Here is a 14,096-nt window from a genome sequence, read left to right as displayed (position 1 = left end):
CAGTTTTGCTCTTGAAAGAAGATTTTCTTTGTTTTGCCTTTTGACATGAATCACAAAGGCCATCAGGAGCAAATACTATTTTTGGCAGTCCTCTCACAAGATCTTTCTTTACAAGGTCATTTATATTGTTGAAATTTAAATGAGAGAGTTTCTTGTGCCAATTACAGCTTTCTTCAATTGATGCTCTACTCAACAGACAGATTGCAGAACCATCAGTACTTGTTGAAAGTATGGCTTCATAAATGTCATCATGCCTGTATCCTTTCAGAACCACTTTTCCTGTTGAATTACTTATTACTTCACAGTGTTCTTCAAAGAAATTCACATGATAACCTCTATCACAGATTTGACTTATTCTCAACAGATTGTGTTTAAGTCCTGAGACAAGAGTTACTGATTCAATGATGACATTCCCAAGATTAATCTTGCCATATCCCAGAGTTTTCCCAATGTTGCCATCTCCAAAGAAACTCCTGGGCTGACTTTCTCCATAAAGTCTGATAGCAGGGCTTTATTTCCAGTCATATGTCCAGAACATCCACTGTACAGAATTAGGATGTTCTTCCTGTTGTCCTGTAATCACAAAGACCACTAATGGTTAGTTTTAAGGACCCAGACTTGCTTGGATCCTTTGGCCTTTTTAAGTTTGTTAGCGTTTGCAGCGGATTTAACATCAGAGTTTATGCTAACATTTTTCTTATTAGTATTAACAGTATCAGACTTTGCATCATACTTTACACTAGAAGGAATTAAAGTAACTTTCTTCAAAGAAGGTTTTATCTGATAATAATCATAGTACAAACTATGATATTCCTTACAAGTATAAATGGAATGCCACACATTACCACAATGAAAACAAGGAATTTGTGGCTTAAACCTAATAGACTGACTCTTAACTCCTGACTTAGAAGGTAAGGAGTTTATTTTCTTATTCTTCCTGCAAACAGAAGCCAGATGGTTAGAATTTCCACAGTTACAGCATTTCTTTCTAGGAGCATTAGGAACATGCATATAACTGTTGCTTTTATTCACACCTTCCTTTCCATTCCTATTTTTCCTAGCTTCCTTGACCTTCTTTACATTGGTAATCTCTTTCATCTTATGTTTAAGCTGCTTCTTTGTCATTAAGCCTATGTTAACTTCCGTTGGTTTATCCTGTTCTAATTTGTCAGAAGTTGACTCTGCTATCACTTTTGTCTCTTCATCTTTCATCTTTTTAGAATCAGACTTTACAGTTTCAGTTACAAATTTAACAGGATTTACCTTTGTCTTAGTAGTCTGTTTAACAATAGTTGGCTTAACTTGTTCAGTTCCTTTTTCACTTTTCTGATCTCCATAACCTAAGCCCTCTTTCCAGTTTCCACTACTTAGTATATCCTGAGTTGCTCTGCCAGAGTTAGTCCAAGTCCTGATAATCTCTCTCTCCTTTTCTAACTCAGTTTTTAGATTTATTCATTTTTAGCACTTCATCTCTTACATAGAAAGCATCATCTCTATCCTTCTGAGTTTGATGGAACATAACTAACTCTTTTCCTAAATAATCATTCTTCTTTTTAAAAGAAAGATTTTAAGAAGTTAATCTTTCACATGTTAAAGTTTGATCTCCATAGCTAATAAACATGGTTTTAAGATATAAACATAAGTCTTGAGCATTCCATAAATTTCATCAAGAGTAGTTTCATCAAGAGCATAGTTATCTCTTATAATAGTAGCTTTCAAATCCCAACTTTCAGGAAGAGCTAAAAGGAATTTAAGATTTGAATCTTCAATGTCGTATTTCTTGTCCACCACTGACAGATCATTCAAGAGTTTGACAAACCTGTCATATAAGTCAGTTAATGACTCATCACTTTTTGAGTCAAAGTGTTCGTACTCTTGAGTGAGTATAGTCCTTATGTTTTTCTTGATTGCATCAGTTCCCTGACACCTTGTCTCCAAAGCATCCCATATCTCCTTTGCAGTCTTGCAGTGAATTACCCTATTTGACATGACATTGTCAATGGCACTATGCAGCAAATGCCTTACCATTGCATCCTTGGCAATATATGAGATATCTTCAGCTGTGTATTCACTTTTCTCCTTTGGTATGGTCTTTGCTGGCTGATCTACAACTACAACAGAGAGCTTGGTTGGCTTATGCGGTCCTTCATTAATTCTGTCAAGGTATTCTGGATCTGTAGCTTCTAGAAACATAGCCATCTTCACTTTCCATATAGGATATTCAGACGGTCTCAACATTGGAACCCTGATAGTCTCATATCGACTATGAGTTTGAGTTTTTGGAGTTTCTTCAGTTTTAGCGGGCTTGGTTGGATTTTCTGCTTCTTCAGACATGATTGTTTTGGATCTTTACTGTATGTGTGTTAACAGATAGGCTCTGATACCACTTGTTAGGTCACACAACACTGTAGAAGAGGGTTGAATACAGTGTAGGATACAATCAAATCGATTTAAAGCACAAGTAATAGAAAACAGATATATTCGATATAACAAACTCTGTTACAATGGAACTGTTCTCTCTCAGTGATGAACAAATATCACGAGAGCTGCTAGGTTACAATATATGATCTTCTCGATGATCGTAACTCTTTTAGAGTAAACCTATGTCTGTGTTTATATAGACACACAATTACAAGATAACTTCTAGTTGATATGGAATATAATTCTGTCTCCTAAAATATATCAACCAGATATCTTATATAATTTTTCTAGTCCTCGAACTCTTTTCATGCATATCTTATTCCATATTAGTTTAGATCTTCTTTCCTGTAAATCAGCTTCCTTTCTTAACTCTTAGTCCTTCAGTACTTAAGTTCTGATATCCATCTTCTGATATTATCTTCTGATAATCTAAGTTCCGATATCCTTAAACCCTGACTTCCAGTAAGTCCTGATTCCAGTAAGTACTGATATTTCCTGTTAGTTAAGATTTGAAAACTAAAGATGAAACATATTAGACATGACATCTCAAATATATCTAACAGGCCATGTCTTACAAATTTTGTAACATTACTATTCATCTTGCATTGTTTTGTTTATAAACTAACATTATAAATAGTATAAATAAGATATGTACTTATAAACCACCTGAGGAATACCTTGACATACAAGGCAAATCATTTGAGTGATGAATAGGGCCATCATGTATATGTTTGTGTCCAATTGTTGGTGTTCTTTTGAAGCTTATAATGCAGTGGTAATTTTTTTAAATAGTTTACTTACAATATTGATTTAAATGGAAGCTAAGAAACATAGTTGGGGTTAGAATGGAAGCAACTCATACAGGAAATATTAGGGGTCCACCGCTGCTGTTGGCCAAGAGATACATCAGGTCTCAAACTTTAGCACATGAAAATATTGCTCAGGTTCAGACTTGTCCCAACCATCTAATTCCATGCAAATGGAAGCATTCAAATAGGGTGAGAGGGGTTTATAAAGAAGAAGGTTCCACCAAGGAGGACCCAACATCAACTGCATTTGATTATGAAAGTGATCATGATTGTGATGAAAGGTCGGATGATAGAAAAAAGATATGGACTCTTAAAGCTCTCTATGCTTCTACATAAATTATATCTATTAAGTAGGATTATGTTAAGAAATGTTTCTAGCTGATTTTGGGGTAATACTCGTGCAACAAAAAATGTCATTTTTCATACGAAATTCGGAGAAAATGTTGAGGGTACATTTAGTATATTTGAAGATATTGAATTTTACATTTGTTTGGTAAGATCATAAGTCTTGTTTTTGTATAATGTATTCATCTCATTGTTGAGCTTCCTTAACCCTTCAAACAAGATTTACTTCTAGTTTCAAATCCGCATTTCTACCACTGGATCCTCTAACATACAACTCAACACCCAAATGCTCCAAATCTGAAATAAGGTGAGGCTGAATAATGAGAGATGCAACAGTTCCAAAGTTCTTCCTACTAAGAGCGTCTACCACTACATTCGCCTTCCTTGGATGGTACTGAATATATACATCATAATTCTTAAGAAGTTCAAGCCACCTTCGTCGTCTCATATTAAGCTAGGTATGAGTAAAGATGTATATGAGACTCTAGTGATCAGTAAAGAAGTCACAAGTCTTTCCATAAAGATAATGTCTCCTGATCTTCAAAGCAAAGACTACTACTGCTACTCCAAGTCATGGGTAAGATAGTTCACCTCATAGGATTTAAACTTCCTAGAATCGTAAGAAATTACTTTCCCATGCTGCATAGGAACACGGCCAAATCCTCTCTTAGAAGCATCCCTATAAACCTGAAAACCTCTTTTTCAACTCTTGAAAGCTCTTCTGATGATCATCATTTCACTCAAACTTAATTCCCTTCCTCATTAGATGTGTAAATGTAAAAACTTTGAAAGAGAAACCTCCATAAAGCGCCTGTAATAACCTGCAAAACCCAAGAAACTCATCACCTCCATTACATTCCTAGGTCTGGGCCAATTAATAATAGCCTCGACTTTCGCAGGATCCAACTCAATTCCCCTACCAAACACAACATACCCCAAGAATGCCACTTCCTTTAACCAGAATTTACACTTTGAAAATTTTGTAAACAACTTCTTCTCCCTAAAAATTTCAAGTACATTACATATATGTTCCTCATGCTCCTCTCTGCTCATGGATTATATCAAGATATCAATAATGAAGATCACCACAAATTTATCATGATAATCATGAAAGACCTGATTCATCAAATCCATAAATACCGCTAATACATTCTTCAACCCAAAGGACATCATGATAAACTTATAATGATCATAACGAGTGCGAAATACAGTCTTCGGAATATCTTCCTCCCTAACTCGTAACCGATGGTAACTGATCTTAAATCTATATTTGAAAAGTACTTCACCCTTTGTAACTGAACAAACAAGTCATTAATGCGTGGCGAAGGATACCTATTTATGACCGTCATCTTATTCAACTCCCTATAGTAAATAAACAATCTCATGAAACCATCCTTATTCTTCACAAAAAAGACAGGAGCGCTCCACGGAGACACGGTTGGCCTGATAAATCCCCTATCCAACAACTCTTGCAACTTCTCCTTCAATTCTTGCAACTCAAGTGGTACCATCCGGTAAGGCACCTTGGAAATAGGCTGGGCATCTGAAACAAGTTCAATAGTAAACTCCACCTCTCTATGTGGTGGCAAACCTGGTAGCTCATTGGGGAACAGATCTTCATACTTCCTTACAACTGGATAATCCTCGATGCGAGGTTCATCCTTCGATATATCCTTCATATGAGCAAATTAGGCATCACAACCCTTAGACAACAATTAACTCACCCTTTGAGCAGAAATAACTTAACCTCCCCCTTCGGCTGAGACCCTTGGTATACAAATTCTGGTTTATCTGCATCTCCAAAGATCACCCTTTTTCCTTGACAATCTATTGTGGCACGATGCTCACTCAAACAATCCATGCCCAAGGTAATGTCAAAGTCATGCATCTACATTAGAAGTAAGTTAACCTTATAATTTCTATCTCCAACAACTACCGAACACTCTTGATATACATCAGATATAATAACAGAATTCCCCATCGGCATAACAATAGACATGTAAGGATATAATAATGAAAAATCAATGCCAAGATGACGAACAAATGATAAAGATACAACAGAATGAGTCAAACTGTTGGGTTTCGAACATATAAACACAATGAAAATAGTAATTAAAAATATAAAAAATCAGAATTTTCGAAACTCACCGCAGGATCCATGCGAAAACCATATATTTAATTCGTAGATCAGATGGTTTACCTTAAGAAGCTTTACCAATTGGTTGACTAATGGAGATCCAAAACTTGTTTGATCACCACGCATCCCGCTCTCGCGATCTACGCTTTATCGGTATCCACACGAATGCTTGAACTCAAGGATTGGATGTGTACTAGAACAAACTCATTTCTTCTTGCTCTCTCCATCTTCTCTCTTGGTGGCTAGGGTTTTAGTAAAATTCTTGCTTCCAAAATTAGTCACATAAGAGATATTATATAGAGAGTATAATAAGAATTATAACTCTTAACTAATTAGGAGTTATTATTAATTCAAAATTCCTATTTCTATAATAATTAAGTCACACTTAATTATTTAACAAATGAATTTCATAATTAATATTAGTAAATTCGAATATCAATATTTATCTAATTAATTAAGTCATACTTAATTAATATTATAAATAATTCGAATTACTTTAATATAATTTAAATCCAATTTAAATTAAATAATCCTTCAAGTATTCTTAGTGTGTGACCCTTTAGGTTATTATTACGTTGGTAACGAATTTTAAATCTAATTTATACTCATAAATAATGAGCAGCATCTAGTAATACATCATTGCTACCCAAGTAATAATAATTAAATTGGTGATCGATTAAACCTTTCGTGAATAATGTACAATATAATATAGTCCCTTTAACCAAATATTATAGATTAAACTAGAGGCATGTAATGTGTCATCCTCATCATAGTTTAATCCAAGTATCCTTGATCAATGAGTAGACTATCATATCAAATCAACACTTGAGCATGGCCACGCATTTCATAGTCCAGCTCACACAAGAGGCCAATAATATCACTCCTAAAATAGGAGGGTTAAATCTCATCTAGATCATTCATATTTCTCATACGATTCATAATATACCCAATGTCCACTTTATTCATTACCCAGTCAAGGACAACTTTTAATGGAATCAATGTATATTAATTCTCGTATATAAATATAATAACTTCAGGTCTAAGGACCATTACATCATTATCACTGTGACAATTACTTATGACACAACAAATATATAGAATCTCACATTAGGTCTATCCAGCACCATGTACATATACATCTGCCTGTGTTTTTGACTTTAGTATCACTATACCTATGATCAATGAGATGTGATCATCAGTCAACAAACACACTGGTCTTAATGTATTATTATTGTCCCATAATAATAATACTCGACTTGGGACCTTCACTACAAGAAATAGTGCATACGACATCGGTACTTAGACATCGGCACGTAATGCACCCGATGTTAAAAGGGTTTTTATCATCAGTTTATAATTAAGCGATGTTTATAAGAATTTTGACATCGGTTTCGTATAGTAACCGTTATCTATGGTCAAATATTAGAAATGCCGAATAAACATTTTTAACTTTGACATCAGTTATTTTCACAAGTCGTTGTCTATAACCAATTCTAAAAAAAAAATTAAGTTATCATTTTTTCCCCAGTTTAGTATAAAATTTTCCCCCCTTAACTAAAATTTTTTCCCCTTCAACTCATTTTTCATTTCCCTATTTTTTTAGAATATCTCCCCCTTTGCCCGACTCTCTCTCTCTCTCTCTCATCTCAAATCACCATTATAGCTTTCTCTCACAAATAGCGACTCCATCTTAAACACCATGATTGTTCCTTTCAAGCCTCGACTACATCTCCCTCATCTCTCATCTCTCTCTTCTTTTTCACCCCTTCTTCCCATAAACCCCCTAATTTAGAACTAGGGACCTAATTAAGCTCCAAATCGAGCTTTTTTTCTGTATTCTCTCTTTCTCTTTCTCTCTTTTCTTTTGTCTCTCTCGGCGTCTCCCTATCAACACATCTTAAACACCAATTTACCCTATTCTAACAATTTAGTACTCACAGTTTCACAAATTCAAACCATAAACCCTAATTCAGGCCTTGATGAAAGCGATTGAGGATATTTTGATGAAAGGTAAGGAGTTTGTGTTACTTATGTTTATTAATTGTAGATGAATGCTCTATTTTTTAATTTATCATAGATGTAATTTATTATACTAAGGAATTGTTTATATTTTTAGGAAAGTTTTAAAGCTGATGTTTCAGTGGGACAGAGTTGGAGACAAGATTTTTTATTAATCTTCTCAAGTTTTTGGTTTTTTAGAGTATTAATCTTTCATTCTTTTAATATATATCTTTCAGGTCTCATCTCCAGCATCCAAACAATTAGCTAATGTTCGAGACGCAAATCAGGGAGGTATCAGATCAGAGTGCTCTTTTTATTTTGGTATTTCTTGTCCCTTTATTAATTTTACAGTCAATCCTCTTATCTTTATATGTTACCAGGAGTGACAGTAATAGAATGGGACGTTCACATTTCTAGTACATTTCTAGGTTATATCTGTTAATTGCGTAATTGTGCTTGCTTGAGTATGTATTTATCAGAATGATTGATGATGTGTTGTTTTAAGGTCTTTGAGTGAAGATGAAAGTAGAGCACATACACCGGTTGTGATTTCGTGTACTGAGAATAGGAGAGAAGTTTGTGCCGTTCAGACGATTGCTAATAAGCAGATTGATAGAACCTTCAAGTTTTTATTGTTTGTGATTGCATATCAATATAATATTTTGAATTTGAGGGATCTTAATTAGAACATGAGATTAATTGAAACTTTTGCTAGGTCCTAGCTAGTCATAGTGACACTGGAGAGGGTATAATTGTTGGTCGTAAGTGTAGATTATTATGTAAATTAATCACCTCTTCCCTTCTTGGCATGATCTTAATTGAATTATACATGATGAATATAAGATCATCAGGCTTATCAAATGCATGTTTTCTTAACATGGTTTAGCAGTCTCAATTTAGCATGTATGGTAAAATGTAAATAAATAGAGGGTGCTATATCTGCTTTATATATTGTAATGCAGGTTTAAATATTTAATACAAATAGAGTGCCTAACATATATGTCAAATGTGATGAAAATGGAGTTGTATGATGTGCAACTGATTCTGTTTTTTTTATAGTTTCTACCTTTGGAGCTGTTTTGGATATGGTGACATACAGGTATTTTCAAATAAGACTTTCTTGGTTTTCTTCTAAGTTGTTATATCTTTCTAAACATTGTAATTATCACAAACTTATTTCCTATCATCTTCATTAATTATTTCATAATGTTTCCTTGGCCACTTGGTTGTTCTATACGACATGTCATACAGGATTAGTACAACTTGTCTACTGGTAATTCTTTCACAACTCTACAGGTTTGTATCATTTATATATGTAATTATTTAATTCTGATAAGTTTCAGCTTCTGCATGTGAAGTTTGTTTACTTTCTTTTCTTCAGGCCTGGCTTTGTTTTCATGTCATTGCTTGCTCTAGATATTGCCAACCATTGGTTGCAAATGAATAGGTATTTGGATTTTCAGTTTTGTTTTTTATACATTAGACATTAACATGTGTAGAGATAATTATACTTGTAGAGTGACTGTCATTCATCGAAATTTTTTTAGAATGCTTCTATTTTTACAATTTTTTCATTGCAGTACTTTCTTGGTAGGCAAAGCTAGTCATAAAGATGTTAAAGACAACACTAGTTGGCTATTCAGGGCATACTACAGATATAGGATGTTTATGGGTTATTGTTGTGTTGCATGTGAGGTGAGATTCTTTTTGCAGAATCTTACAATATGAAAATTGTTGTGTAGAAACGTTATGTTGCATGAATAAGTTTTTGTTTTTTAATCTCCGCGGGTTCTATACATAACATTGTTTCCTTTGGCAAACAGCCAAACTGAAAATATGACTGACGTAAGATTTGATTTGATAAAAAATTCAAGTTTTTAAGTTTAAGGTTTAGTTAACTGGGACATTATATTACATATATTTTTGTTTTCTTTTAGGTTCTTGTGGGGTTCGCTCGACAAAGTTTACTAAATTCCATTTTTCTTGGTTCGCTTCTCTTCGGGTGGGGAATCAAGCAATATGTCAATTTCATACAGGTACCAAACAATGCCTGAAAATTCATCTCAAACTCATATTTAATGGAGTTTCTTTTTTTAGAGAAAACTTGTAGTGCTTTTTTTTATCCCACGGAATTTCCAGGCTTGTAAAAATATTAAAATAATTTAATGTGATGTTCAAGGAAGCTTTTTAAAGTCCTTATAGTTTCAGGTGGAATCCAAACGCCAAAGGAGATGACATTCTGGAGGTGCCCCTTTTGACATTCTGATGGAAAACTTTCAAGCTAATATATTATCTTACATTAGCCATTTGGTCCCTATCCTGTGATGTTTTTTAAGTTTTGGGAAAATATTATGAAAGAATATCTATTTGGTTATGTTTTTTTTAAAATTTATTTGGTTATGTTTTATTTTTGTTACGACCGGCATTTTATGTAATACTATTTGTGGATTGGGTATAATATTAAAGTCAAATGAAAATATATTCAATGATTGTACGCTAAGTGTGAGTGAAAATTTCTGCATTATAAATTTGCTTTGTGTAGTATATGATTTTTTCAAAGCAAGAGTTTATTTAATTTCTTTATTTTTGATTTATAAGGAATATTCTAAGCTTTGGAAAAATTTTCTTTTAAAAGGTATTTTGTTCACAAATTTTGAAAATGATTTTATAAAGTCTCTAAAAATCCAAGTTATTTTATGGTACAAATTTTATAATTTTTGAACTTGTATTTTATTTTATAAAAATAAATCTTTATAAATTTTATTTGTTATAATTAGCAAATTACATGGCTACCCTTGCATGCAAATACTCTTCCAATTCAACTAAGGCGCAAGGAAGACATTTCCAACCCCACTCACTTTCATTCTACTAACCAAATTACCACTTTACCCTTGCATGCAAATCTACCTAACTATATTGGAAGGTTACTCTTGTAAAATCTCAAATCCACTCACTTTTGGCCAAATAAAAACCAAACTAACATGATTATTACTCCACATTCACCCCACCATTTCCACACTCCTCCTTTCCTCCCCCTCCTCTCGGCTCTCCCCTCTCCTCTCGGCTTTTTGGCCGAAGCCATACCCCCCTCCCTTTTCTTCATTCTTCATTCAAGCTCCCACTTTGCAATCAAGTAAATGTTACTTCCTATATCTTGATCATACATAATTCAAAGAGTGATGAATGAAAATTTTAAGTTTAAAGGTTGCATGTAAAGGTTTTAGTGAAACTCAAAATACAACCTTGATTCTTGTGAGTTTAGGGTTGTTTTTGAGAGGACTACAAGGAATGGAGAAGTGCCAAATCTTGAGAGGGAAACTCTTGATGATTAAATGGCCATTCCCATCCATTTCATTCGGCCATGACCATATGGGAGCCGAATGAATGGTCCTTAAGACTATTCTTGTTGCTTAAATCAATTTTTGCATGTTTATGTGATAATGACTTGAATTTTGTGGTGAAAATTTGATAAAACTCTTTGCATGCTAAGTGATCATCTACGTATATCTTATGCTAGGCTTGCATGTCAATTTTATGATAGAACATATGTAGAAAATGTGTTGTTTTGGATTGAAAAACCCGAAGGCATGCATGCATGTGGATTTCTCTTAGAATGTTGTAAGATTTTGATCATTTGGAAAGATTTTGTTAGTGAGCCTTAATTTCAGTAGGAATAATGTGTTAATATTGATTTATGCTTCTTGTTGCATGGTAATAATTCGTGGTTATCTTTTATAAAAATATATATCTTGTTGTTTCAAAAGTATGAAGATTTGTGATTTTTGAAGTGTAGTCTCTTTTGTTTTTCCATAATTGTACCTTAGGTAAGGATGATCTGTAATAACCCCAATTTTTGGGAAATTTTGAAACCCTTATGAATAGTGTTTTTGCTGAATGAGAAAACTTTTCATGCCACACTATATAGGGGTTCTGATATGGATATTCTGAGATTTTATTAGTACTTTATATGGGATATAAGTGTATGTAAAGATCGTCAGAATCCAAATCCGAACACTTTGATTTTTTTCCGGAAATCCAATAGATATGGAAAGAATTGAGTATAGGGTAATAGGATAAAAGGATTTAAATTAAAGGATTATAATAGAGGATCATAAAAAGGAATATAATGTATTGAGAAAGGTTAAGAGAACCTAAGTAATAAGATCCCGGGTATGATCCCTCAAACGATAAACGAAAACGAAAGTTAAGCGAACAGTATAACAGATCAGCGGTCATTAGGCAAACAATTAGGAAGTTAATCAAAGGGATTAGAGAGGATGATGTCACCCAACCAATGAGAAGAGGACAAGGAGGGGAGGATGACATCATGAGGGTGACACAAGCATGACATGGGAAGGAAGGAGATGTGGTGGCTTTTTAACCACACAAAATCAAGGGCAACTAGGTAATTTACTAAAACAAACACAAAAATCAAACCAACCAAGCCAAGCAAATCATTTTTCATCAAAATCAAAAAGAAACCAAGGCATTGTTCTTCATGCTCTCGGCCAAAACAGAACCAGCACACTAAAACTGCTGTATCTCCTTCATTTCTCACTCAAATATTGTGTTCTATAGCTCATTGGAAAGGTATTGATATGGCCTACAACTCTTGTTCACAAGTCTCGTCCAAATAATCATGGTAAGACCCTCATTTTTACAGTTCTTTAAATCGGACTTTTAGAAACTTCAAAGCCTAACTTTGTGTTCTTGATTTCTTTGGAAAGATCAAGCTTGTAGGAGGCTCCCTAAGGCTTCCTAGCAACTTAACACCTCCCAAGGAAGGTATAAACTTCAAACCCTAGCCTTTACTTTATTTGTTAGTAAGCTTAATGGTTGGTTTTGTGAAATGAGAAGCATGGATTGTGATTATTAGTAGTTTGGTTTGATTTGGAAGTGTTTTGGTAATTGAAGCTTGATTATAGTTCATAGGTCTTGATTGTGGTTGTTTGAGTTGAAAACCTTGGAGATTATGGACTGATGTGGTATGGTTTAGGTGAAGTTTTGTTGTATTGATGGTTATGAGTTGGTTGGTGGTTAATTGGAGTAGTTTAAACATTGGTAATCGCGTAAACATAGCCGTCGTAATGTCCGATTTACTTTAGACTGCTTTTGTTCATAACATTTGGACCTGAGAACACCCTGCTAGATTTTGACCATTTCCATGTTTAGATAGTTCATGTTACGAGCTTCGTTTTGATATGTAGTTCATTTGATTCCGATGTACGGTTTAGGAGAAACGACCGTTTCAAGTAACGGCGTTTCGCAAACGAAACTTTTCCCCTCGCTTTACTTTGAAACATAGGTTAAAGACCAAAAAGGGTTAATTAATGTATGAAACATTTATGGTAAGTGTGTTAGGCAGTTGGTAAGACACTCGCGAAGGAATCACCTTAAAACTCGTAAAGGTTAAATTATTAAAAATGGTGGAGCCGAGGGTACCCGAGTGACTTAAGCAAATCAGTAAGCGCAAAACAAGCGTTAGAGTCTAAGTTAGTTAAAGTATAGATTTACAAGTGACTTTGGTTTAATTCCAACTTACTTGTTGTTTATAGGTTACCAGACTCGTTCCGAGCTTTTTTTTCACCCCAAGTCGCTCAGGCAAGTTTTCTATCCGTTATACTGTTGTTGTGATGTATATATGTATATGCATTATCTTGCGATAGATGCATGTTGGTTAATTAGCAAATGTTGCGATATATTGAAGCATGCTGATATGGTATATATATGCATGCCTGTTTCGTATTCTTGCCAAATATATCTGTTGGTTCAGTTGATAATACCTATGCTAGAGAATAGCAGTAATTTGCATATACCCTTAGTATAGGGACCCAAAGGTGAAAACATTTTCTAAAACCGGGAGTCGAGGATCCCGAGTAGATTTTATATATATATATTTATATATATATATATGTTTATTGTTTTCAAAACTATTAATCGAATAAGGTTTATTCGATAACTTGATTTTATTAATGAATATTATCTTGAATATTCATTCGAGGACTTATGACTCCTTTATATTATTTATTGAATATTACTTGGATATTCATTTGAGGATGTATGACTCCTTTATTTTATTTAATGAATATTATTTATAATATTCATTCGAGGGCTTATGACTCAGCTTATTTTATTTATTGAATATTATTTGAATATTCATTTGAGGATCTATGACTCCGATTATTTGCTGAGATATATTCTTTATTTTATTAAAGAATAAGGTGTCGATAATCAAACTCACTTTTGATTATTCAAATAAAGATAGTACTTTCGTATAGGTATATCTTTGGTTATTTAATATTCATTTCAAGTATAAGTTCTAAAACTTCTACTTCAATTATTTTTATAAAGATTATTCTTTATGGGAATATTATTTAAATAAT

General features: G+C 33.6%; 1 protein-coding gene across 1 annotated transcript in view; it reads left to right on the top strand.

Annotated features, from left to right (window-relative positions):
• The first annotated feature begins 5,434 nt into the window (after nucleotides 1–5,434).
• LOC141690711 (putative CDP-diacylglycerol--inositol 3-phosphatidyltransferase 2) overlaps nucleotides 5,435–14,096 on the top strand; it is a 33,308-nt gene continuing 24,646 nt past the window's right edge. Inside the window, exons 1-8 of the mRNA XM_074495485.1 lie at nucleotides 5,435–5,443; nucleotides 7,950–8,004; nucleotides 8,773–8,812; nucleotides 8,965–9,009; nucleotides 9,095–9,160; nucleotides 9,294–9,407; nucleotides 9,501–9,558; nucleotides 9,651–9,749. Coding sequence (XP_074351586.1) covers nucleotides 5,435–5,443; nucleotides 7,950–8,004; nucleotides 8,773–8,812; nucleotides 8,965–9,009; nucleotides 9,095–9,160; nucleotides 9,294–9,407; nucleotides 9,501–9,558; nucleotides 9,651–9,749 — 486 coding nt within the window. The remainder of the gene's footprint in view (nucleotides 5,444–7,949; nucleotides 8,005–8,772; nucleotides 8,813–8,964; nucleotides 9,010–9,094; nucleotides 9,161–9,293; nucleotides 9,408–9,500; nucleotides 9,559–9,650; nucleotides 9,750–14,096) is intronic.

This window comes from Apium graveolens, chromosome 10 (genome assembly GCF_009905375.1).
Source record: "Apium graveolens cultivar Ventura chromosome 10, ASM990537v1, whole genome shotgun sequence".
Taxonomy (NCBI): Eukaryota; Viridiplantae; Streptophyta; class Magnoliopsida; order Apiales; family Apiaceae; genus Apium; species Apium graveolens.
The sequence above is the reverse complement of the archived record's forward strand: the minus strand, read 5'-3'. Positions and strand labels throughout refer to the sequence as shown.